We start from the raw sequence: 26,196 nt of genomic DNA on the forward strand, positions 1-26,196 counted from the left end.
ATATGAGAACTCAGTTATTCATTGTTTTGGGAACAGCACAAAAGGAGCCAGTCCTGACAGGGGAGCGCACAGGCAAGTGCTGTCTTTCATCAAACATTTTTCTGTGCGACGGGTTGGTATAAAATGCAACCCTCGTTGTGTGGAGATACTCGTTGAGCTCGCATGTTAATTTGGCAGACACAAGCAGGCTCGGTGCATATTGAAGAATCCCGCACTGAACTTCTTGAGTACACTTAAAGCAGACCCAAGCATGCATCAATGTAAAAATTTTCATAGTTAAGCCTCGATCTAAATATAAGTTGATTGTAAACGCTCATCACGAAGTGGAAACGCCGTGAATAAAGTTTATTCGAGCAAAAAAAAAAAAAATTGTCTAGGTATGCCTCAACTCTTCGAAGAGAGCTCATTGAGCGTGTCTTCTATTCTTTATTAGAGTATCTTGAAGGGGCAGCGCGAAAAAACGACGACAGAAGGCAGGAACACACAGGACAGCGCTGAACTCACAACTAACTTTATTCGAAGGCATACATACACTTAAGTACACAACCCATAGCCACGTGCTCTCCCATCCATGGCGTCATATCAGTGCGCAGGCAAAAAACAAAAAAACACGCGAAACCATTTAATCTAATACTACGTTATGGAGCTGCTTAAAAATTCAAATTCACTATCATGCAAATTTATCGATGGCATGCTTACACAGCGCGACCCTTTTTTTCTGATATAGAAGGCCTCAATAATCTACCTCGTAGTCTGATTTTTGTGCGTGAAAAGTATTGTGGTGTCTTTATATATTGGAGTGCACCCATGCTCAGAGCAATGCCGCGCGACATGCGAGTAGGCATTACCCGTTAGTGAGCGCCTATGTTCAGACAATCTAATATTGAGGCAACGACCTGTTTGACCGATATATGCGTGACCGCAGGAAAATGGAAGTTCATACACAACTCCCATTCTACAGCGCACAAACGGGGACAAATGCTTAACAGTACAGCCTTTCCCAGCATGAGTGGAGGCAGCCTGGGCCAATTTCCTATCGATCTTACCACAAATTTTGATCAACTTGTTAGGGGCAGAAAAAACAACCTTTATATCAAATCTGCCTGCTACATTCCTAACAAGTTGATCAAAATTTGTGGTAAGATCGATAGGAAATTGGCCCAGGCTGCCTCCACTCATGCTGGGAAAGGCTGTACTGTTAAGCATTTGTCCCCGTTTGTGCGCTGTAGAATGGGAGTTGTGTACGAACTTCCATTTTCCTGCGGTCACGCATATATCGGTCAAACAGGTCGTTGCCTCAATATTAGATTGTCTGAACATAGGCGCTCACTAACGGGTAATGCCTACTCGCATGTCGCGCGGCATTGCTCTGAGCATGGGTGCACTCCAATATATAAAGACACCACAATACTTTTCACACACAAAAATCAGACTACGAGGGAGATTATTGAGGCCTTCTATATCAGAAAAAAAGGGTCGCGCTGTGTAAGCATGCCATCGATAAATTTGCATGATAGTGAATTTGAATTTTTAAGCAGCTCCATAACGTAGTATTAGATTAAATGGTTTCGCGTGTTTTTTTGTTTTTGCCTGCGCACTGATATGACGCCATGGATGGGAGAGCACGTGGCTATGGGTTGTGTACTTAAGTGTATGTATGCCTTCGAATAAAGTTAGTTGTGAGTTCAGCGCTGTCCTGTGTGTTCCTGCCTTCTGTCGTCGTTTTTTCGCGCTGCCCCTTCAAGATGTTCAACCAGTACCAACTCGCCCAAATGTCGATCCTTCTACTTTATTAGAGTAGTTTGCTGGGCCAGTTGGTGCATGGTGAACGTATAATGGTTTCCAGCAAATACGGACGCGAGCACAAGAAGTAGAAGCGGACAGGGCAACGCTGGTTCCTGTCTGTTCCTACTTGTGCTCGCGTCCGTACTTGCTGGAAACCATTATATTATTCTTTATGGGAGACGCAAAGAATGGCCTGGTACATATAGGAACAATTATACGGACGAACTCGATAACCATTCATGCACATTAAAAGAATATATGGACGAGGCGCTCAGTTCGCTTCGAGGTATCCAAACAGCCTTTCGAAACGGAAAAAAAGCGTAATGAAAGGTTCAGCAGACAGGTGGCTTTCGTTCAACTGTAAGGAAATTTACCCGTTATTTAACGCTATGCTGAACGTTACTCAGAGCTGTAAACGTAATCGCTCGCTGCTGCGCTTGCAACTACCAGCCGTGGTAATGATCCGCGTTAAAAGTAGGCACTTTGTGAATGGGTTTTTTTCTCGGGCAATGCTGCGCAACCCGTGTTTAAAAGCAACCTGCGCATACGACGCGCTCGCGCACCGGGGCCCTGTGTTCTATGACCTGCCAGCACAGAACGACAGAATACGTGAGAATACCCATGGGGAACATCTACGAGGGAACATCCGTATAGGTGTTCTGTGGGAACATCTTGCCCATGTACTCGATTGGGGCGACTCCTGGCATGAAGAACGGTTGACACAGGCTGACGGGTCGTCTTTATAACACATTTTACTTATCTGTAAAAATATATAATTTAACTCCTAAACTGTAATTATATACGAGAACAATTCTAAATATGAGTGGTCCTGCTTTATTTTAAACGCTCACCTGCCGACCGGATGCGACACACCTTTTGAATGCGTTACTGCCGCTCCTATCTGTTAACGCTTCTGCGGAATGCGCGTGCGTAAAGTTTGAGCAGTTCGTCAAAGTTGGATATGTGGCCGTTGTCGAGGTATCTATCAGCTTTGCCCCTGCTAGTTGCCTTCTGTGGTAAGCAAGTCGTTCCTTCATAACCTGACCACCTTAAAAGAGCCCGATAGCCTCGGCACACCTTTGCTGACGCCTCAGCTGGCGATCATGCGAACCACACCTTGTGCTATTGACATATTTGTCGAGTGACTAACTGCCCATAGTTTGGTCTGTTTCGTTCATTTCTGTCTTTAGATGAGCAAGACTTCTGGCCGTGTCATGAAATATTCTTGTCCTCGTAGGTGCGCGCTTAACGCACGATCTTGTTTACTTGAGTGTTCGCACTCTTGGGCCGAACTCGCGTTGTTCGTTGTATTCAGCAAACACTTCGTGATGCTTCGCCAACGAGATCGTTTTATGGCTTGTGCAAAACAGTTCAGTCACCCCTTGACGCTGTGTAACTTTAGATTAGGCTTTGGTGTCATCACTGCAGTTGTTGAAAGTATGCGTAAAGCTAAATGCGCCTAAATAACACCATAACATAAACGATGCTTCAGCAAATTAGCGCTATCGAAGCGTTGTGATCATAGTAAAAGCTGTTGCAAACTTGTATTGCAATTCTAGAGCTTTAGCGTTCTTCTGCGCGATCTATTTGTGAAACACAATATGCGTGGTTGACGTTTTTGAAGAGCTTAAGGAGATAATAAAGTTCACAAGGAACTGTTTCGGTGAAAATAAAACGTGCTTGACTACTTCACTGGAGCTTTGCAAGTATTTGAAAGAAGTTTATGTGTAAAAAAAAAAAAAAAACGGCAGATCCCACGCCCTGTGGGAATCGATGTTACGCGAAGCAGTGTGCAGGGAGCGTACCAAGTTAACAAAACGACCAAGACGTAGGCGGCTGTTTCATGACCTACATGACACGCATGTCATGACCTATCATTTATGTTCGCCACACACTCTTCTCATATTGTGCCGATTTTGGTACATACCAAGTTAATGAAACGACCATGGGAGCACCAAGACGTAGACGGCTCGTTTCATTACCTATATGACACACGTGATATTCATGTCGTGACCGATCATTTATGTTTGTCATATACTCTTGTCATGCTATACCAATTTTGGTACATATCAAGTTAACGAAACGACCATGGGAGCACCATGATGTAGGCAGCTAAATAGATACCGTCAGAGTGGCAAACGTTCGCCAAGAAATGCTTCGCATTTAAAAATTGTTGGCTGGGTACTGCCATAATATTACTTTTTAGGACTATAGACAGCCATTTCTTATGTTATGAAAGGATGGAAAAGCTCACCACTAGCATATTTGACTACTTGAGCATATTACATAGGATTAGGAGTCCCATGTGTATCTCATACAGCACACATGCAGTAATTAATGAAAGTGTGATCAGGTAATTTGTTTTTGAGCCCACAAAGTATCAATGCTGTACATATCACCTTCAGGTGCCACATTTGTTACAAGTGCTAATGAAAATAATGATGCTTGAAATGTGCTACATGATATGTAAAGATACTTCTGCTGCAAAATCGCTTAATATCATCAAAGTATTTTAGAAAAAAGAACTAACTTTTTTTTCTGTTTCTTCTCCTTCATCTTCCCTTTCTTTTGCCACTTCTTTCTGTAATTATTTATATCATGCAAATCGTAATGTCATAGTGTTTTCCAATCACATGTCTTGTGAGATAGTCAACTTTGTTTGCATGGTTAAAATATTTTTCGCATTTGTAGGTGCAGTGAAACTCAATTAAAATTCAATGTTCTGTTTGATTGGGCTAAAACCTAGCTTTTAACACACAGAATTATTTGGGATTGGAAGAAGATTTACTGTACTACATCACACTGCACGGTGGACAAAGTAGAGCATTTTGTATCATTCAGAAAAAAAGAAGTGCCCTTGCATTGAGCCCTTCCCAATGGAGATGCTTTGTCCTTGTGATTCCGTATCATATCACAATATCTGTGTCTGGCATTGGAGGCAAATGTAGACTGGAGATATACGTTTTCACTATCTTAAGGACATCCCATGGATATCACACTGGGACTTTGCGCGATAAAAAGCTCCCCCCCCCCCCCCCCAAATGTATGGGTCTTCAGCTTCTACTTGAGTGGAATGTTTTTTATATGTTCAAATTATAACACAATGCTGTCACATATTCTACTCATGTTTATGTGACAGTTGTGTACCTGGGCCGGTATAGTGTAAAACTATTCCAATCTGTTTTTATTCCAAATCGGCCATTAGCCTTCCGTGATAGGTCAAAATGTTTCAGGCGCTGCGCATATGGGTGTGGCGCCCACCCACATGAACTGGACTCCAACCATTCTGGCCTATCATAGAGGGCTAATGGCCGATCTGGAATAAAAACAGATTGGAATAGTTTTATGTCATACCTACCTCGATTTAGTACTTGCTACCAGGACCCTCTAAATATAGCAACTGAGGCATTTATATGGAGCTTACATAGGATGCCCAAAAGCATCCTGAATTATCAAGTTTGTTGGGAGGAATTCTGTAATGGAATGAAGTTTTAGTTTCACTCACTTACTGGCCGTAACTTATGTTTTTAACTTGCTTACTTGTTCCATTTGAGGTTCCTCTCAGTGAGGCCATCATAAGGTTTCTTGGGAGAAATGTTAATATGATGAAAAGTTTCAGTTTATGTCACTCCTACTGACCAAATTTACATTTTCTTAAATTGCTGGTGGATTCTTATTACTGAGACTGTGCTAGTACTTGTTATATGAGATCCTGTAACTCTGTCCTTATATATATATGCCTGGCAATCTTTATTTTTTTCGTGTTGTGTGAAAGTATGCCTCATTTCTGACATTTCATAATGTCAGAAATGCTCGCGTTTTCTTCAAGTTCAATATTATATATGAGTAGCAGAGTGCATTGTGCATGGATAAGCTTGGAACTGCCTTTTCTCTTGACCAAAGCAATGGCACTTCCAATGTCCACATCTTTGCTGGCATTATTTACTACATTATTTTGGGATACATTGAATTTACTTAACAGATACTGATGGGCTGGTTGGTGGGCCATGATATTGATGAAGCAGCACACTTGAAATAGGCACATTCAAGCACACATGAAAAAGGACATACACAGGCGCTGGACTGCAACTAGCAGTCCAGCGTTGCAACTAGTTGCAGTCCAGTGCCTGTATATATCCGTCCTTTTTCATGTGTGCATGAACATGTCTATTTCAAGTGCGCTGCTTCATCAATACATTGAAGTCCTTCTTCCATGCTTGTACCCATGTTGCTGTTGTATCAGTGGAACGTTTATCAAGTGTTGTTACTTTGTTACTGTGCGCTGTGTATCTGATGTTTGTGGTCACTGTTCATGTGTCACTATTGTATTGCTAGCCAATGGCATGCCTCAATTGCACCCAGGCTCCCTTTGTAACATGAAGCCACTGAATCATTTTTCATGTTGTTTTCGAAATAAATACTTGACTTCATGGCATCTCTGTCAACATGGCGACGAGGATGGAACCATTTGTGCAGAGGAAATGATCGAGACTACAAAAACGACGACACCAGGACAAGCGAGGACATCAGTGATGACCACCAACCTAGAATCTTTGGCCGAGTTCTGTCCAGACTCTGGCAATATCGATGTCTACCTGCAAAGGTTTGACCTGTATGCAACCACCAACGAAATAGATGCAAGTACGATGGCGAATCAAACCGTCTTTGCCCCCCCTCCCCTTTTTTTTTAAAACCAAATTATGACTGCAAATGCGAAGTCAACATATTCATTCCCAGCGGTGGACCTTTCTTGGACTGGCCTGGCATTATCTGCCGGTAGCTCTATGGCACAGCTCTGCTCTCAATTGTTAAAGATGGCAGTTCTGCTTCACACGGCCATGGTGTTCGAGCCACGAAGTGGGGTTCATTTTCCATGACCAAGGGACGAATGCCCATCAAAATGCACAGGGAAATGCAGCCCACGTATGGGGAAAGGTGTCTAGCTTTGAGAAGTGTGACGTGGTGGTGTTGTGAGTTTGCAAAAAACTGTGATGACTTGCATGACAGTGAGCGTTCGGGGAGGCTGCGTGCGTCGCTAACTGACGACAGTATTTCTCATATTTAATGCTGCAATGGGACAAATGTCTGGGGACTTTGGGAGAATGGGGACTTTGTGGAAAAATAGTTTAAGATACATAGAATAGTACATACTTTTGTAATTACCTGTATGTACCTTAATTTGGCTAATAACAAATAAGGGCAAAGACTTTCTGATTCGCTTTCCTACTAAGTTGCAAGTCTTCTTAACAACCATGAGTGAAAAGGCTTACATGACTCTGTGCAGCCGACATCTGCCGAAAAAACTAACGGAGGTCAAGTACGAAGAAGCTATAGAAGCTCGCCGAAAGCACTATGCTCCAAAACGATCAGTGGTAACTGAATGGTATCACTTTTATTAGCAAAAGCAAGAGCCGAACGAAAGCTTGAAACAGTTCATCGTTGAGCTGAAAAGACTGGCGGCGACGTGCTTGTTCGGAACATTTTGGGAAGAAGCGCTCCGGGATCAACTGATTACTGGAATCTGTGCGGATTCGATTCGATGCCGTCTTCTTGCCCTGTCGAATGACGAAGTCACCTGGTAGCGAGTCTGCCAAATCGCCACTACCTTGGAAACGGGTCAGAAAGACACCCGAGAAATGCTACCGGAGGAGTCAACTGCCAGTCTTGCCGACCTTTACTGGCATCATGAAGTCACCAGCAAGGCAGGTGACACGCAACCAAGAAGACCGCTAGCAACAAAAAGCGTTCCCCCCAGGACGGTCCAAGGAAACAATGGAGGAAATGCACTGTTCACGCCTTTCATAGATGTGACAAGAGTGCCAGTGTGTTGAAAAGTATGTGCTTCAAATGCTTGAAGCCAGGTCATGTAGCGAAAATGTGCGCAACAGAGGTTGTGCACAAAATTAAGGAGAACTTGCTGGCAACCGACATGCTTTCAGTTTGTACAACAAACAGCGTTCATAGCTCCCCACCGATTGTGCTTAAAGTAAAGGTAAACAGCAAGGATATTCCGATGGAATTAGACACGGGAGCCGCTGTTAACGTAATGTCTGAAAGAGACTTTGATGAAAATTTTCCAAACTACCTGTGTTCTGAAGGCAACGTGCATAGGTTTACAATGCAAAAGGCATGGGTGGGTGCACAATAGCACTGCATTCAAAGTGAAAGGTCTAGACAACGTCATTGTTTCTTATCAGAACCGAAGCTACGATCTGCCTCTGGTAATTGCAAATCAAGAAAATAAAGCTCGCATGCTGCCGCTTTTAGGTTGCGATTAGATTACGACACTAAAAGTTTACTTGCACAATGCTGTGCAGCAGTTGCAACGCTGTGTGGATAATGTGCAGGATGGCAGGCAGATGATAATAACGGAAGCCGAGAAGAGGTTAGAACAGCTGTACGGTGATGTGTTTGAGTTAGGCTATGGTTTTATCCAAGGATTCAGTGGTAGCATCCCAATGAAAAGTGATGCACAGCCAACCTTTTGTAAGGTGAGACCAGTACCACATGCTTGGCACGAACAAGTGGAGGACGAATTGCATGACCTTGAGAAAACTGGTGTGGTGTACAGAGTCTGGCACAGTACTTGGGCTAAGCCGCTAGTAAAAAGAAAACAGGAAAAGGGATTAGGATAGGTGGGAATTACAGAGTCACGGTCACTCGGGGTATTGAACTCGACCGCTATCCACTGCCTTTACCAGAGGACATATTTACATTACTGGTGGGAGGAACCATGTTCACTTTGCTGGATTTGTCAAAGGCGTGTCTGCAGCTTGAGCTGGATGAGCAGGCACAGGAACTGCTCACAGAGAATACGCACCTGGGACTTTTCAGGTTCAGGCAATTGCTGTGCAGGCATGTCCGTAGTGTTTCAGACTGTGATGGAGCAGGTTTTACGAAACATCCCTGGGACTACCTGTTACCTGACAGAGTGCTATCGCCCTTTTAAGCAAGTGCTCCAAGCACTTAGTAAGCACGGAATTCATGTAAATGCAGGAAAATGCTAATTTTTCAAGGAAGTGTTTGTTACTCGGGACACGAGCTAGACAAGCACGGCGTGCACCCAGCAGTGGAAAAGGTGAAGGCGATCCAAGAAGCACCAAAACCAAGCAACGTTACTCAGCTAAAGGCATTTTTGGGCCTAGCATTTACTACGCCAAATTTCTGCCTGATCTAGCAAACATGCTATAACTCCTCCACCAATTGTTGCGCAAGGGTAGCACATGGAAATGGTCGAGCTAGTGTAACACATGTTTCAATCGGCATAAGAATTTGATCAGTGCAGACATGGATTTGGAACTGTATAGTGTGACAAAGGAAATACAACTGACATGTGACTTTTCTGCTTACGGTTTAGGTGCAGTGCTGTCGCACGTGGTTGAGGGCGTAGAGCGACCGATCGAATTTGTATTGCGAACGAGTACTCCTGCTGAATGTAACTATGTGCAGGTGGAAAAAAGAAGCTCTTAAAGTTGTTTATGAAGTAAAGAAATTTCATAAATATCTGTAGGGGCACAGTTTCAGTGTAATAACTGATCATCAGTCACTCACTGTCATTTTTTGATGCAAAGCACCACACAAATGCTGTAGCTGCAGCTTGTGTGCATTGCTGGGGAAGTTTTCTTGCAAACTACAAATTTTACATTTTGCACAGAGCAGGAGCAAAGAAAGCCAATGAAGACGGCTTGTCATGTCTTCCATTGCCGGAAGCCAGTGGTGAAGCTGAAGAAGTCTTATTTTTTGCCTGTCAATAACTTCCCCATAACTGCGAAAGATATTGAGCGTGAAACTGTGAAAGATCCAGTTCTCGGTGCTGTTCATGAAATGGTATGGCATGGATGGCTGCATACTGTTGACATTACTTATCAGCCTTTCTTCATGAGACGATTTGAACTTTCAGTGCATTGTGGTTGTGTTGTGTGGAACAACAGAGTTATGATACCACAGGCCCTTCAAGGTGAAGTTATGTGTTTGTTGCATTAGCAGCACATTGGCATCACAAAGGTGAAGGCACTTGCAAACTCACTGGTTTGGTGGCCACAGATAGACAGCTGGTTGGAACAAACTGTGAAGCAGTGAAATTTGTGAAAGCACAAAATCTGTGGGCCCACTGGCACTGCTTTCATCTTGGAAGTGGTGCACAAGTAGCATTTGGGAGAGGGTAAATCCAGACTTTGCTGACAAAGAAAACAAGATGTTCCTTTTAGCAGCAGATTCATGACGTCAATAAGTATCATGACAGCAATGACTGCGCAAAGCACAATCGATACAGTATGCTCGTTGTTCGCAAGTCATGACCTATGGTCAGACATAGTAGTAGTCAAAGATGACGGGCCGCTGTTTCGTGTGAAAGAGTTTGCAGAGTTTCTGTTGGCAAACAGGGTGAAGCACTTGTTTTCTCCACCATATCATAGTCAGTTGAACAGTTCGGCACAATGTACTCTCCAAACAGTGAAGCAGTCGCTGGTGAAGCAATTGCTAGATCAGAGGAATAAAAGTTCCAGGTCACTACAGCACAAAATCAATAATTTTCTGTTAACTTATAGAACAATGCCGCATACATTCACCGGCCAAACACCAGCTGAGCTCTTCTTGAGGAGGAAATTGGTCATAAGGTTGTCGTTATTAAAACCAAATCTACATGATGCAATAAGGGCCAAATCGAATAGGATTGTACGCAGTGCAAACAAGCGGAGGAGTTCAACTGAAGTATTTCCTGTTGGGGATAGCATGTTGGTGCGTTCAGCACAGGGAGAACAGGTAAAGTGGCGATCAGGCAAGGTCATGACTGTGAAATTGGCAATGACATATCTTGTGGTGGCAGATGGACAGACACAGTTTATGCATGCGGACCATTTGCAACATTCTTGCGTGAAGCCTGCTGTTGCTGTGTTGCTGTGAAAGGAAAAGATGTACCTTTACTGCTTGCAAGTGACCTGCTACAAAGTGAGCGCTTCCTTGCAACCACCGCAACCCTGCCAGTGTTGGATCGGAGTGATGTTCTTCACTCGCACTTGAAGACCAAAGTTCATCAACGTCAGAACAGAGCAATGGTGGTTCGCCTGTGCTACCCAGGCGCAGTGCTCGTGATAAGCGGAAGCCAGATTGTTTGACATATGACAGATTCAGATCGTGGTGGAGAAGTGTTGGATCGGTGCAGTGTTTATCAAAAGTTGTTACTTTGTTACTGTGTTCCGCGTAGCTGATTTTTTGCGGGGACTGTTCACGTGTGCTATTGCATCACTAGCCAATGGCATGCCTCGAGTGCACCCAGGCTTCCTTTATAAAGCGAAGCCATTGAATCATTTCTGTCTGTTATGTTCGTGTTGTTGTCGAAATAAATACTTGACCTCCCGGCATCTCTGTCAACAGTTGCCAATGTTATTTTTTGGGTGTGAATAATTATGGACAACAGTTGAATACTAAGTACTAATTGCTCAGTGACTTGACCTGGTGATGTACTTGAATATGTTGATAAAGCGTGGCCCATATTTCTGATCTAGTCAGTGTACCATAAGGCCATGTAAGAGTTGTACAGTAAAACTTAACATGCAGATTTAGCAGAATTTTTATTTTATCTTTAGCTTTCAGGGCTGCTTTGCTGCCTATTATGGTCCCATTGCATTTTGAAGGCAGATACAAGTTGTGATTGTAGCCAGAGTTATTTTGAGCCATTCTTATTGACATTTGCATCTGATGCTGGAGGAGGCAAGGATGCTTTACGTGTTCTTCTGTGGCTTCCCAGATTTTCTCCATTACTTTGACATCAGACAACTACGGAAACCTTTCACTGAAAGATGCATTCATTTTTGTGGTCTTTGAACTACTTTGTCAACATTCTTGGTTCAGGTTACAGGTATTAATTAAACTTCACATGACAGAAACATTAATGTTTTGTGGACCAACATGGTAACATCAGCCTCTCTAGGCTATGGAGGAGCTTTTGCTTGACTGGACCTCTCTTGGTAGAGCATGCTAGTTTACTCGGCAATATTCTCTTCCCAAACATGACACAAGGCAGCATTTGTAACAAAAGTGAGTACACCAGCCGCACTGTGTTAACAGACACCTCTATTGGTGAATTGCAGTGCAGATATACACAAGGGCAGAAGAAATGAGATGACAGATGAGCACTAATTTCCAACAAAAAGCTTTATTTTTTGGCAGACTGTGTTTATAACCAAGGCTCATCACATTGCACATGTGCAATTCACACCCTTAGGAAGGTTAACTCCTTATCTGACAAGTGTACAGATGGCGTGCTCTCACACCCAGAGCCAAATTGCGAAATCATTTCAGCCTCAATTATTTCATATGTTAGTTGATAACCGCTTCTGCTAACAACATTACATTGAGCAAACAACTGTTCACAGCCACATGAACTGCAGTGACATGGAAGCCAACTATCGTGCACCATTTTCTTGACATTGTTTGAATGTTCTCTTAACCGGTAGTTGATATAGCATCCTGTTTGTCCTATATACTGTTTACCACAAGAAAGAGGTATACAATAAACCACATTGCTAGCACAGGTGACAAATGAACTTTTTTGCTTTTTGTTACACATGTGCACTGCATGGCGACATTTCCTTTGATTACACAGCTTTATAACCTTATGAGGTGCGGAGAACACAACTTTACCTTTGAAACGATCTGCAGTTGGCTGAATTCATAGCACTAAATTAATAACCTTACATCCCTGCTGTTGCCCTGTCACTAGTGCGAGTAGGAGAGCTGGGGGCTAAGTCACATAGGTTATTTCAACTCGAGTACTTCTTCCATAGCGGGAAGAAATGCATTTGTACCTCCCCATGTGTCTCTCAATTTGGATTATGCGGCCATCCCCTTGGGGTGGTTTCACAGGAAGAAATTAAAGTAGGCACACTTTGTTTGTGGCAAATTCCAAAGTTTGGTATGTCTTATATCCAGTTTCATGTAAGCTATAAATGTGGTGTGCCAATTGTTCTACCTAATATAAGCCATAGCTACAGCCTAAGTGTTGTGCTTGTCTATTATAGGACATAATTTGTTGTATTTGGGTTTGGTATGAGCAGATTTAATTGTAGACAGCTTCCTTTTTGTTATGGCAGTCGCTTCTATTTAATGCAATTCACCCGTCTTTGTGCTATGGATCTTGACACAACAGCTGTCAGTCTCATTTGAATTCAGACGTGTTGCACATTTTGTTGTGTGGCTTCTACCATGTGGGTGACAGCCTTGCCAATACCTATATAGTTAAGTCTTACATACTGCATTTCATTATCAAACTTGGCATGAGAAATGATTGCTGGCTATCGCATACGGAATTTAAAATTTGTGGTACTAGAAGTGCATGTCGGGTTTTGTCATACTATGCAGCCTCTGTAGCTTTATGCACTGAATGCATATTGCTTCTTACTCAGCCTATTTTTGAAAAATTGTTGCAAAGGATTCGTGGTTAGCAGAATAAAGGGGTACACAGCTAAAAAATATATTATGAGACTAATGCTTTTATATTTTGCTTTTCAAAGAGCCCAGAGCCCATTTTGAATCTGGTTCATTACCAGAAGTACTGAAAGAGATCATATTTTGCACAACATTTTTGTATTCAGTTTACTTCAGAAGTAGTGAAAGAGGTCATGTTTTATGCAAGATTTTGTGTTCTGTTTGCTTTGGGAACCCACTGTTTGGAGCTGTAGCTTGCTATAGCCACTTCATTTGTTGCAGCACTTTCCAGCCATGGCCAACATGACGTCACCTGGTGCACTGTTAGTGATGCAGAACACCTGAAGTGCACAGAGTTTGCTGAGGCAGTGCGTGTAAGCCGCTTATTCTCTCTAACACTCAAATGCAAGCGGGCTGCATTCAAGGATCAGTGCATGAATTTTCTGGATAATGGTCAAGCCAACCTGGTGGAACTTGACCCTGGCGAGGTCTACACGGCTGGGCGTTTTCACAGTGTTATCCCTATCCTGGCTGAACGCTATGGCAGAGGTAAGTAATGTCTTGGAAGTATTCTGTGAAGTAGCATTTCTCACAATAAAGATGTTCCTGTAGGAAGCCATTAGAATGCCTGTAGAAGCTGCAGTGCAAGTTTTACAGCCTCCCATAATAATCCTCTTATAGCATTTTGTATCAACAGAGTAGTCAACAACCATAAAGTACTTGTCACTGTCTTCATTTTTTCCCTTCCTTTCATTGTTCATAGAAGTTATGGTTGAAGTCTCTACTCATGCAGCGCTATTACACCTTACATACTACACTGACACACTGCCGCTCCCCATTCTTCTTTCTTCTTGGTCCAGCTACTGCCAGTTTAGATTTGCCATTGAACAATTGAGTTCTTGGATTTTTATTATGTTGTTTCTGCTGTGCAGTATATGATTCAAGAAGAGTGTGTCCGCCTTGTGTCACTCACATAACTGATTATTGCCATCATGCTAATAAAACACCTTATGGCAAAAACGGGCATGATCCCAAGCAAAAAAAAAAAAAAAATGGCTTAGCAGAAGATCAGGCTGATGCCCATGACCAGTTGAAAACAGACGGCCCGATCTTGGCCATGTGGGTCAGGCCAGCTGTGGTTTTTGCAAATGGCCAGCTCATTTGCTGACCACTGGCAGGCGATCGACAGATGGCATTAGGCTGACAGTGTGGCTTGTGCGTTGGCCAGCATTCTTTTGCCAGTATTCATAACAAGGCTTTCTTTCTTGTTCTTTTCTTGTGTCATGTGCACAGAGTGCTTTTTCTTATGTTAATTTTTTTAAAGCCCCTGTTGCAGATACCAGCATATTCTGCTTCTTCATCTGGGTTACCTTAACTGGTGAACATTACATTCTGGATAAGTTGCGAGTGCAGAAGTATTTAATTGGAAAAGTGTCCTAATTACCTTTTTAATTAATGGTTTTAGGGCACATTCCTTAACGGTGGAATTAGAGACTGTCAACATGCAGGACCTACCAGTTTCGAAATATACAGAGCCAAATTCAGCGAAATGAATTGGTGTCCTAATTACTACCTTCGAGCATTGCGTATATTCGCAGTGCATCAGTAAAATAGCTGACTCCAATGCACTTTACCACACACTTTGACATATATCTTGAAACTGGTACTAGTTACAAAATTAGTTCCATCTGAATAGTCCCTGCATGTTAATCGGCTTATTTCCACCATTGCGACATGTGCACTAAAGCTATTAATTAACGAAATAATTGGCATGATCTTGTCAATTAGCAACTTCTGCAGTACCTTATTTAGAAAGTAGTGTAATGCTGGTATATAAGAACTGGTAAACTGGTAAACTGATAAGTAAACTGGTACATAAGAAGCCGATCAATGAGTTAGCGGTAAGAGGGAAAATAGAGGAATTCCAGATCAAGCTACAGAACAGGTATTCAGCTTTAACTCAGGAAGAGGACCTTAGTGTTGAAGCAATGAACGACAATCTTGTGGGCATGATTAAGGAGTGTGCAATGGAAGTCGGTGGTAACTCCGTTAGGCAGGATACCAGCAAACTATCCCAGGAGACGAAAGATCTGATCAAGAAACGCCAATGTATGAAGGCATCTAACCCTACAGCTAGAATAGAACTGGCAGAACTTTCGAAGTTAATCAACAAGCGTAAGACAGCTGACATAAGGAAGTATAATATGGATAGAATTGAACAGGCTCTCAGGAACGGAGGAAGCCTAAAAACAGTGAAGAAGAAACTAGGAATTGGCAAGAATCAGATGTATGCGTTAAGAGACAAAGCCGGCAATATCATTACTAATATGGATGAGATAGTTCAAGTGGCTGAGGAGTTCTATAGAGATTTATACAGTACCAGTGGCACCCACGACGATAATGGAAGAGAAAATAGTCTAGAGGAATTCGAAATCCCGAAGGTAACGCCGGAAGAAGTAAAGAAAGCCTTAGGAGGTATGCAAAGGGGGAAGGCAGCTGGGGAGGATCAGGTAACAGCAGATTTGTTGAAGGATGGTGGACAGATTGTTCTAGAAAAACTGGCCACCCTGTATACGCAATGCCTCATGACCTCGAGCGTACCGGAATCTTGGAAGAACGCTAACATAATCCTAATCCATAAGAAAGGGGACGCCAAAGACTTGAAAAATTATAGACCGATCAGCTTACTGTCTGTTGCCTACAAAGTATTTACTAAGGTAATTGCAAATAGAATCAGGAACACCTTAGACTTCTGTCAACCAAAGGACCAAGCAGGATTCCGTAAAGGCTACTCAACAATAGACCATATTCACACTATCAATCAAGTGATAGAGAAATGTGCAGAATATAAGCAACCGTTATATATAGCTTTCATTGATTACGAGAAAGCGTTTGATTCAGTCGAAACCTCAGCAGTCATAGAGGCATTACGGAATCAGGGTGTAGATGAGCCATATGTAAAAATACTGGAAGATATCTATAGCGGCTCCACAGCCACCGTAGTCCTCCATAAAGCAAGCAACAAAATCCCAATAAAGAAAGGCGTCAGGCAGGGAGATACGATATCTCCAATGCTATTCACAGCGTGTTTACAGGAGGTATTCAGAGACCTGGATTGGGAAGAATTGGGGATAAAAGTTAATGGAGAATACCTTAGTAACTTGCGATTCGCTGATGATATTGCCTTGCTTAGTAACTCAGGGGACCAATTGCAATGCATGCTCACTGACCTGGAGAGGCAAAGCAGAAGAGTGGGTCTAAAAATTAATATGCAGAAAACTAAAGTAATGCTTAACAGTCTCGGGAGAGAACAGCAATTTACAATAGGCAGCGAGGCACTGGAAGTCGTAAGGGAATACATCTACTTAGGGCAGGTAGTGACGGCGGATCCGGATCATGAGAGGGAAATAATCAGAAGAATAAGAATGGGCTGGAGTGTGTTTGGCAGGCATTCCCAAATCATGAACAGCAGGTTGCCGTTATCCCTCAAGAGAAAAGTATATAATAGCTGTGTCTTACCAGTACTCACCTATGGGGCAGAAACCTGGAGGCTTACGAAAAGGGTTCTGCTCAAATTGAGGACGACACAACGAGCTATGGAAAGAAGAATGATAGGTGTAACGTTAAGGGATAAGAAAAGAGCTGATTGGGTGAGGGAACAAACGCGAGTTAATGACATCTTAGTTGAAATCAAGAAAAAGAAATGGGCATGGGCAGGACATGTAATGAGGAGGGAAGATAACCGATGGTCATTAAGGGTTACGGACTGGATCCCAAGGGAAGGGAAGCGTAGCAGGGGGCGGCAGAAAGTTAGGTGGGCGGATGAGATTAAGAAGTTTGCAGGGACGGCATGGCCACAATTAGTACATGACCGGGGTTGTTGGAGAAGTATGGGAGAGGCCTTTGCCCTGCAGTGGGCGTAACCAGGCTGATGATGATGATGATGATGATGATGATGTAATGCTGGTATCGGCAACATTGATTTAAAGAAAATTTTTTGACATAAGAAGAGACATCCTGTACAATTCCCTATTTAATTCATGCACGCGATTATGTCTTAAAGCTCTTGCTATAAAAAGCAAGCGCTTTGTTGACAAAATATCACTGCAGTTGATTTTTCATCGAGTTTTATTGAATTATTTAGATACAAACGCAACAGAAATGGGAAAACATTGTTTTGGAATGATGTGATAGTAGTTTAGTGGGTGGGTCAAACATAAAGATGTGAATTAATCAATCACAGTTTTGTACGGGCATTTGAGCGCGTCCTTCCTGGGATTTCATAAAAGCCACAAATTCACTAGAAAACTGTACAGCCAGGTCACTTGACTGCTTCTGCAATGGTACTGCTCTGACATCTGAAATAAAGACATGTACTATGTATGTTTCAGAAATGGAACATCATGTATAACTATTGTTTGGGTGTTGAATATTGGACCAGATGCATTGTAGTCTCTCAATAACCCTTTAGGCATTGTACTGAGGAGCATGTTTTGATAAATACGCGATTTCTCATTACAAACACTAAATACGCATCGCATATGCACAAGCAGTCTCGTTATTTAGCTTCAAAATAAGCATAGGAAAAATCTGACATGAGCAAGAATAAATTCACCTTTCTTCAAATTATCTTACATGTGTCACCACGACCGCAATGTATATATATCGTGCGCATGGCAAATAGCACACGATGGGCATTGCATGCCACAAATCATTGCTCCATTGAATCACGATGTACCGAGTCTCCTTTGCTTACCTGACAAGCTCTAGCATAGGAACCCTTGCACATAGAGTGCTGCTGCAAAAAGTGCAAAGCATTGAATTTAGAACATGTCGATTTCAACAGATCAAGAGGTGCAGATGAGCTCTCAAAATCAAGAAACGTAGCTTCAACAATACTAAAACACTTTCTCTCCAAGTTAACTCTAAAAGATATAGGCTCGAATAGCATAAATAAGATGTGTAAACATGTAAACATAGGGGAAACGGGGAAGAAGGGAGGTGGAAATTCAAAACAATGAGCAAAGCGAGAACGAGGTAAAAGCTAGAGCCAGTGTTTCGACAAGTGGACTTGTCTTCTTCAAGGCCTTGAAGAAGACAAGTCCACTTGTCGAAACGTTGGCTTCAGCTTTCACCTTGTTCTCGTTTTACTCATCGTACATGTAAATGTGGAGGTCCATAGCAGGTGAAAATCTGCAGGGTGGAAATTTCACATGCATATTCAAAGCTAATTTCTCACAAACAAGAAGTGCAGCACCAAAGAAACCATCCAAAGCTGCGCCAATCAAGCAGCCACAGAATGCTTATTCCCGCCAAAAGGTCCCCCAGTCCCCCTTATCTCTATACGGCTCTCATTGGACGTTGGACAGAAGAGGAGAAAAGAAGGGAAACAGAAGACAAAAGAAACAGTCACCGTCTATGCGCCTGCCTATTGCCAGTTATTTCTCCATGAATGCTGCCTGACCTGACTGCCACAGATGGTGGAGGCGGCCTGCTGCTCTCTACTTTTTCGCTCCCCCATAGGCGCTGCGCTGCACATGCTCACCTGTAGCAGAATTAAGTGCTTTTTCAACTACCAATAACTCTTCTAGAAGAGGAAAAAAGAAGTTGGCGGTGGATGGTGCATCCGATATGATCAGTCAGCAGCGAAGGGCCAGCATGAAGCCAACGTCTCTAGCCAGCCAAAACTTTCGTGCTTGGCATTATGCAGTCCAACACATCTGTGCTGGCATCTGTAACTGAGCCACTGCCGATGTGGTTGGCAACCTAGGTCGGCCTTTTTATGGCCCAACCTCTTCAAGCCAACATGATTGGCTCCTAGTGATCTGCGGAGCACTGCCCTATGGTTGGCACTCGGCCAGTTTTGCTTGAGATCACTGTCATTGTCATAACCCACAGCTCGCCAAGGGATTCAGAATGTCATATATTTTGTTGTTTTGGATTTCTCAGTTTTAGTATAATTTGAATGTTTCTTCAAATATATCATTTTTAATTTTTTTTAATAAGTACTAAAATAAAAGCTACTCACTTTAGCCCTGGTCACTGTGATGCTGCTACTCACATGCACATCAGTGCTTGTGTTTTGCACATCAGTGCTTCTGCTTTATTTCATTTATGCGAAGGTTGTGTGATCGTTCCCCACCTGCGGCAAGTTGTCTTTTCATCCACTTTAATTTTCATTAATTTATCGCTTCTTTCTTTTATTTATTAAGCACACGTAATTTCCGCTATGTTGTCATTGGTGTCGGTATTCGTTGGATTCTTATGACTAATAAAAATTGGGCCCCTCAGTTAACCCCCTTTCTCCTCGTTTCTTCATGATAGCAAATACCTTGTTTGCTGGAGCATGTCTTACACTGACAAATATCAATCACTCCATAGTTAAGGATGATTCTTTGATACTTTCAAGCTGCATTTTGTTCATTTGTTAAGGGGGATCCAATTCTGAGTCTCACAAGGCCTGGATGAGGGACAAATACAATGGGACCTCAATATAGTAAACAAAGATATAACAAATTATTGAATTCAGTAATATCTGAAATTTTTGAATTTTTTGCCTCATTCAACTTGTATGCTTATAATGAATATCAATAATGAAGGTATTTTCATGTCAAATGTGACTTTATTATGAGGTTTGACTATGTCTTGGTAGGGTCAGGTCACGTCTTGAGGCCTTTCACATAATTCACGATAGCTGATCTAGAACAGTTGGCATCCCTAGCCCAGCTGTCTAAAGGGGCCCTCATACACTTTTCTAAGTAATAATAAAATGGTTGCACTATTAAGTGACGTCGCCCCACAAATCTCCTGCTGCAAAAATGTTTCTAATCCTTCAACTATAAGCGACAACGGTGATGCAGCCTCAAACAGCGACAGCCTCCGCGCGCGCTGGGAGTCTGCGTTGCTCAGCTCGGACCTGCAGCACTAACTCTGGGCCGTTCAAGCCGAAGAAGCCGCCAAGGGCCAACAACCCTTGGCCGAAACCTAGGCGGGGTCCAGGCCCACCCCACCAAATTGCAGGGCACTAATAAAGTTATTTGAATGAATGAATGAATGAACTATAAGCGGACCTAGGGGTCGTTATTGCACCAATGTGTGGTGTTCTCTCTCCTTTTGTCTGCACTATCGGGCTGGAAGCTAAACAGGAGGGATGGCAAGGAGGCATGGCCCTGCCCAAAAGTTGGGCATTTTTATTTATTTTTTTCTTTATGACGCTACTTTCGGTTCAGGCATGCATGGTACTCTCCCAAAACGAGATGGGCACTTGGGCACCTGGAGCTACGTCAGTTACAGAGACCAGTCAGAGCACGCAGTTACGGAGCGTCTTGCTGGTGAGAGGGCTTGTCACAGCACCCCGTGGTGGCTGCAGTATCTACACTATGCAGCAAGCTGAGGCGATCTCGCCATGCACAGCAAACGCAGCTATGCGCAACTGTCATGCGTAGACCAGAAGTGCAAAGATGAAGTACTTTATTGGTCTTTGTGAGATTGCAGACAGGTATCTTTTCACTTATTTAACTAAAAAGTAGCAATTATAGTATTAAAAATGTTCTCACTATCATGAAATCTGCCGATACCAGTTGGTTGGCTACTTGGTTGCTTGTGACATAGCTGCTGACAACATAGTGAAGAAAGGAGCAAGTGATTTTTCACTGTTTTTGACACGAGATTTTAAATTCCCTGCTGCATTCAGTGCAATAATATTTCGCTCACATGTTCACGGTAGCCTCGTCTTCAGATCAGAAACATTTTCCTAAATAGTTTAAGAAGTGTTTCAGGGTCCCTTTAAAGAGGATACAGAATGGGAAGGGGGGGGGGGGGTCTTTGAGGAAGCGCAAGCAGGAAAAGTAGGCAAAATAAGGGTAACAGCACAAACTGGTAAAACGCCAAACCAGCCAACTCTGTGCAAGACCATATGAATCCTAGTACATGTTTCTGCATGGGCGCCCATTGCTGGAATGGATCGTGCGTCACATTATGTCAGAGTATTTTATTATTATTATTATCATTATCATCATCATAATTATTGAGAGTGCACAGCTACATTTGGATTAAGCATCACAAGTGATATTCATATTATTTTCTGTTTTCCTAATTGTCAAAAGTCTCCTCTCTCGTTGTATTCATGGTTGCATTAAACGGAATGTCCATGATACATTCCTGTTCATTAATTTTTCCCAGCTCTTAACTCTTACCCTACCATGGGGAAAGTGTCTTTTGTAGGTTACGTCAGATTTTTTTTCTGGAGTAACTACTGCACTCAATATTTTATGTAATACATAAACAAAAAGCAGAACAAATGCACTTTTCAGGCATAAAAGTTTTATTAATGAGATGCATGTCATAAAAAAAGATATAAATTGCCAGAATCAAAATTGTGGAATAAAACTGAACAAAGTTTGTAAAGACAGCCTTGTACCTACTAAGAAAAATATATTTAAAAAATTATGAGATATACAAAATGTATTGCCCTCTAATAAGCACTATTTCCAGAAAAAATTCAAATTTTTTCATTGAACAAGTACTATACTACAAAAATTTAATTGCAAGCTCTACAGTTGGGTGTGCCGGTCTGCGGCTACCGGTGTTTCGGGCTGTTTTGCATCGTCGTCGCTCTCAGAGTCAAAGTCTGGCGAAAAGGCAGCATCCTCAGACTCAGCTGCTCGATCAATCGATAAAATCAGCCGCAGGCGCAGCAGAAGCACGAGATCTGCAATCTTTCCAAGCGTGCACGCCACTCCTGGAGGCAACCATTTTTGCTTTCCACTTTGGCGGTCGCGAAACTTCGGAGCACATTCAAAAATTACTGACTGGGGGGAAAAAAAATCAAAATGCTTATAAAACAAAAATACAATTCTCCTTCATGTCCAATGGCACAGTGTGTCCATGAGCGGCGCAGAAGGTCTCAAAAGCGGCATTTCAAACCATCGATAGCAGGTGGCCATTTTTGCTTTCTATTTTGACGATCGCAAAACTTTGTAGAGCGTTCAAAAATCACCGTCTGGCGGGGAAGAAATCTAATTGCTTAGAAAACAAAAGTATAGTTCTCCTCTTTCACATCCAATAGCACAGTGTACCCATGAGCGGTGCAGAAGCTCTCAAAACAGTGTTTCAAGCCATCGTTAGCGGGCTAACGATGCCCAATTTGTGTGGTAGGGAAAGAGTTAATTTCTGTAACACCAATCCCTGGGGACATGCATATTAGCTTCTCGTCTGCTACTTTTTTTTTTTTTCCTGGCTGTTACGTCCAAAAGCTGCAACAGCACACCACCGACGCAGCATTGCCCATCAGCGGCTCCTACGTTGACTACCACATCGTCACTGCTGTAAACTGTTACTTTTGCAGAACCTACCATTTCGCTTGGGAGGATAGCCGTTGGCATGTTTAAATTGATGCCAGTTGTCGATCTCAACATGGCTCACAAAGTCTGAAGTCAAGGCGAGGTGGACAAAGGCACAAGGGGTTACCCCACATCCACATTCGTGGACACTGGAGAGGCTTAGCTTGTCCGGTATTTGGGTAAACGCTGGCGGATGGTACGTTGGGGCAGAGGCGTAAACGTGAGCGGCCAGCATGGTGCAGCCACCTGGTGGCACAGAGCTCAAAGAGACAGAACAGCTAATATTGCATTAACTAAGTGTATTCTACTTCACTGCTGGTGTAAATTTTTGACACTGGCGTAATCGTGTTGATGCAAAAAATTTACTCCTGCAGCAAAGTAAAATACACTTGGTTCTCTGTGCCACCAGGAGGCTACACCATGCAGGCCACTCCCGTTTACCCGAATACCGGACAAGCTAAACCTCTCTACTGTCTAGTGATGTACAAAATCTTGCTTGCTTCTTGTGTCGTTGCAGCTAGCACTATGTAGATGCTGTGTTACATTGTACCGCCTTTGGGATCAGCCCAGGTCAAATTGTAACGTTTGTTCCTTGGAGCGAAAAAAAAAAAGTCAATCGTCATCCCACGCCACCACTTTCATACTGTTGTCGTTGCCATCATCACCTTGCTGCTGTTGTCACATGCACAGTGCTCACCTTGAGCAAATGTGTTTGTCTTTCTGAATAATAATGCTGTGCAGAATCCCAAACGATGCTGGTTAGCCAGCTACTTGCAAATGCCTAACATGGCGTCACTTCCCACAGTGTGTAGTATCTGCATAATTTTTTTTTTATTTTTTGGACTTACAAAATTTCTGGAAAATGTCACGTCGGCTCTCATTTTGTCTGCTTTGCATACTTCTTACGCATTTTAACTGTTTACTTTTCAGATAGAGACGCTGGCTACTATTCGGTGGCTATCATTCACGCCCGGTCCGAGTTTCGCTCACTGAATGATCTGAGGAACAAGTCTGTCTGCTTTACCAGTGTGGGTGACATGGCCGGCTGGGTGGTTCCCATGGCGACACTGATCCATGAGAACGTCCTTGAAGTAACTGACTGCAACAACCTTGTCAAAAGTGCTGCTTCATTCTTTGGCCCAAGCTGTGCACCAAACTCTCTGATTGATAAGCACAACCCAACAGGTTTGCCCAAACTTTATTTTTGTGCATGCCAAGATATTCTGAACCTGTGGGGTCAGTCTCACGAATCCACAGTGTATGTTGTGTTCACTGTCTTGTTCTGGCCTGTATGTGAAGAAGACATGATAAGCAAAGAGGCTGTTACAAAACATAGTGTTTAGTTATTGAGTAGGTTCATGGCTGTATTAGTGGTTGCACAACCAATTTACGACATTATTTTTTATTTATTTAAAGGTGTTGTGTGGATAAATGCAGTTCGTGTCTAACTTGTTGATTAACAGTCAACTGCTCATTTAAATATATGTGATCAGTGAGCTCACTCTGCACTTTTTTCTTGACGAATGATCCAGTAAGTGACCATGCAAGTACAAGAAAAATGATCAAATGTTTGTAAAGCAAGTTTAATAATAGTTACATTTTTCCGCGCTTAAACCACCACTGCATATACCTACAGCACCCCCAATAACAACAGCCCAAGAAAAGAAAAAAAAGTGCATATAACCCTTGTAAATAACTACTACAATAATGCTTAAATCATTACAAAAGCAGTCTCCATTCATGGATGCACAACTCGTCCACATCGTATCTTTGTCCAGCTTCTGTGTTCCTCCCTCTTCGGCCATGCTGATATAGCTGGAATCGCACGATGGATGTGATCGCGGATGATCAGTCACGTGATGTGAGTCGGGTGGGGCTTTCTAGGAGATAACAAAACTTTGAATCACGCACTCTTAAAGAAGTTTGCACCCATTGGGGCTTATCTTGTCCCACAACAATAATTGACATCTTGCCCGCATTTCCTTTAATGCTGTGCGCACAGTATTTCCGGGTCACAAATGGCATGCGCATTATCAGTGTGACATTTAGTTCTTGACAGGAAAGTAGTAAGTGCAGAGTTTTCAATAAAGAAAATGCAAGCAATGCAAATGATGATTATTGTTGTGGGACAAGGTAACGCCCAAAGGGTGCAAAGAGTTATTTTAAGGCTGCGGAGAACCTTTCCTTGATGTGTGGCTTCACAGCAGCGCCTGCCATGCTGCCGTGAGGCCACACCTGAAGGTGAAATTCGCATATAACCTGTGCCCCAACTTTACTGGTGAATTTTCTACGTTTTTGGTGCAGGTTATACATGCAAAAGATGCAGTACTGTCATGTGCGTTCTAAAGAGACTTGTATGGAGCTTCTGACATGATATGAACAATCGAGCTACATTCTGTTCTGCCTGGTGGGTACTAGTGCAAAAAGAAAGCATCTGAATAATTTTCTTCAATTTTTGCGTGCAATTAATATTAAATTAATAGCTTATATGCAAAATATCGCTCATGTCGCATGCTGTAGATATGCTCTCATTTTCATCAGTAGCATGACAACATTGCAAGTAACTTATAAGAGTGCACAAGTTGCAGAACATTTTAGTCTGCTGATTTGAGCCCTGCATTTTCCTGCATGGTGTGAAGCGGCAGCCATATGTAATGTATTTCAACCATAATTTTACATAGGCATCAATTAACATTTGGCATATTGGCACAAAAGGACAATAAAGAGCAGCATTAATTAAATTCTACTGTATTTTTTTTTCAGACATGCTTTGCATTTATTTAGTAAAAAGAGGTTCAAGGGACTGGCGATTGATTTTCGAGTACTCCCCTTGGCACGATGGAAAGCCACTTATATGAAGTATCTATATCTGCAGTATTCACTTGGGAAGCATCTGGAAATTTGTAAAGTGTAATTTTTAATCTGCAAAGTCTCTTCTAGTTACTGTGTACGGGCACATGCAACAGTGATAACTGATATCAGTGGCGATAGCACACAACAGAAACAGGCAGGTTAAGCAGCAGAATAGCTGTATTATGAAACGCTGCTATTGCAGTCATAAAAACAGTCACAGCATGGCAGTCGTGACGTGTTTCTGGGACTGCAGTCACTTTTGGTGCAAAAGCATTCTTCGAGATCTGCTTCATCACTCATAGGCAACCGCATCAGCGCTCTGTCAATTAATGGCTCCGCTTCCTTGTGCACAGGCAGGGCCACTTATCAATAAACTATTTTTAGATTCTAAATACACAGGTAAATAGACATAATTTGCAATATTAGGAAGTAAACATTTATGTAAACTTATTGATATAACATCTGAAACAAACAGAGGCCTATACATTTATTTAAGATTGGACTTGGTTTTCAAGGGCCTAATGACATGTTTCACTGCAGAGAGTTGCCCCACATCATTTTTTGTGAAAGTTTCAGTGCCAATTTAAAAATATAATTCTATATTTAAGGAATAAAATTATGCTTGTACCTATCATCGTGAGTCACAATCTTTCCATCAGCACAATAATCTCAAGACACATTCCGGATGGTTGTGGGTACCTTTGATTATTAGTGAAAAAAGAGAGGCAAGGTTTCTACTACCGAACCACAGCACTGTTGTGCTAGCATGATGCCATAGATATCAAAGTATTTT

At 42.4% G+C, this 26,196-nt stretch overlaps 1 protein-coding gene and 1 pseudogene across 2 annotated transcripts in view; both read left to right on the forward strand.

Moving 5' to 3' along the window:
* Positions 1 to 2,629: 2,629 nt before the first annotated feature.
* The window catches only part of Tsf2 (transferrin 2), a 59,062-nt gene continuing 35,495 nt past the window's right edge, over positions 2,630 to 26,196 (forward strand). Inside the window, exons 1-3 of one of the 2 annotated variants that reach the window (XM_075677350.1) lie at positions 2,630 to 2,801; positions 13,492 to 13,758; positions 23,481 to 23,735. In XM_075677350.1, the coding sequence (XP_075533465.1) occupies positions 2,747 to 2,801; positions 13,492 to 13,758; positions 23,481 to 23,735 (577 nt within the window). In that variant the 5' untranslated portion in view covers positions 2,630 to 2,746. The remainder of the gene's footprint in view (positions 2,802 to 13,491; positions 13,759 to 23,480; positions 23,736 to 26,196) is intronic. The other variant, XM_075677351.1, reaches the window with a different exon arrangement.
* Positions 5,943 to 8,734, forward strand: LOC142566196 (uncharacterized; annotated as a pseudogene).

Source organism: Dermacentor variabilis, unplaced genomic scaffold, assembly GCF_050947875.1.
Source record: "Dermacentor variabilis isolate Ectoservices unplaced genomic scaffold, ASM5094787v1 scaffold_12, whole genome shotgun sequence".
NCBI lineage: Eukaryota > Metazoa > Arthropoda > Arachnida > Ixodida > Ixodidae > Dermacentor > Dermacentor variabilis.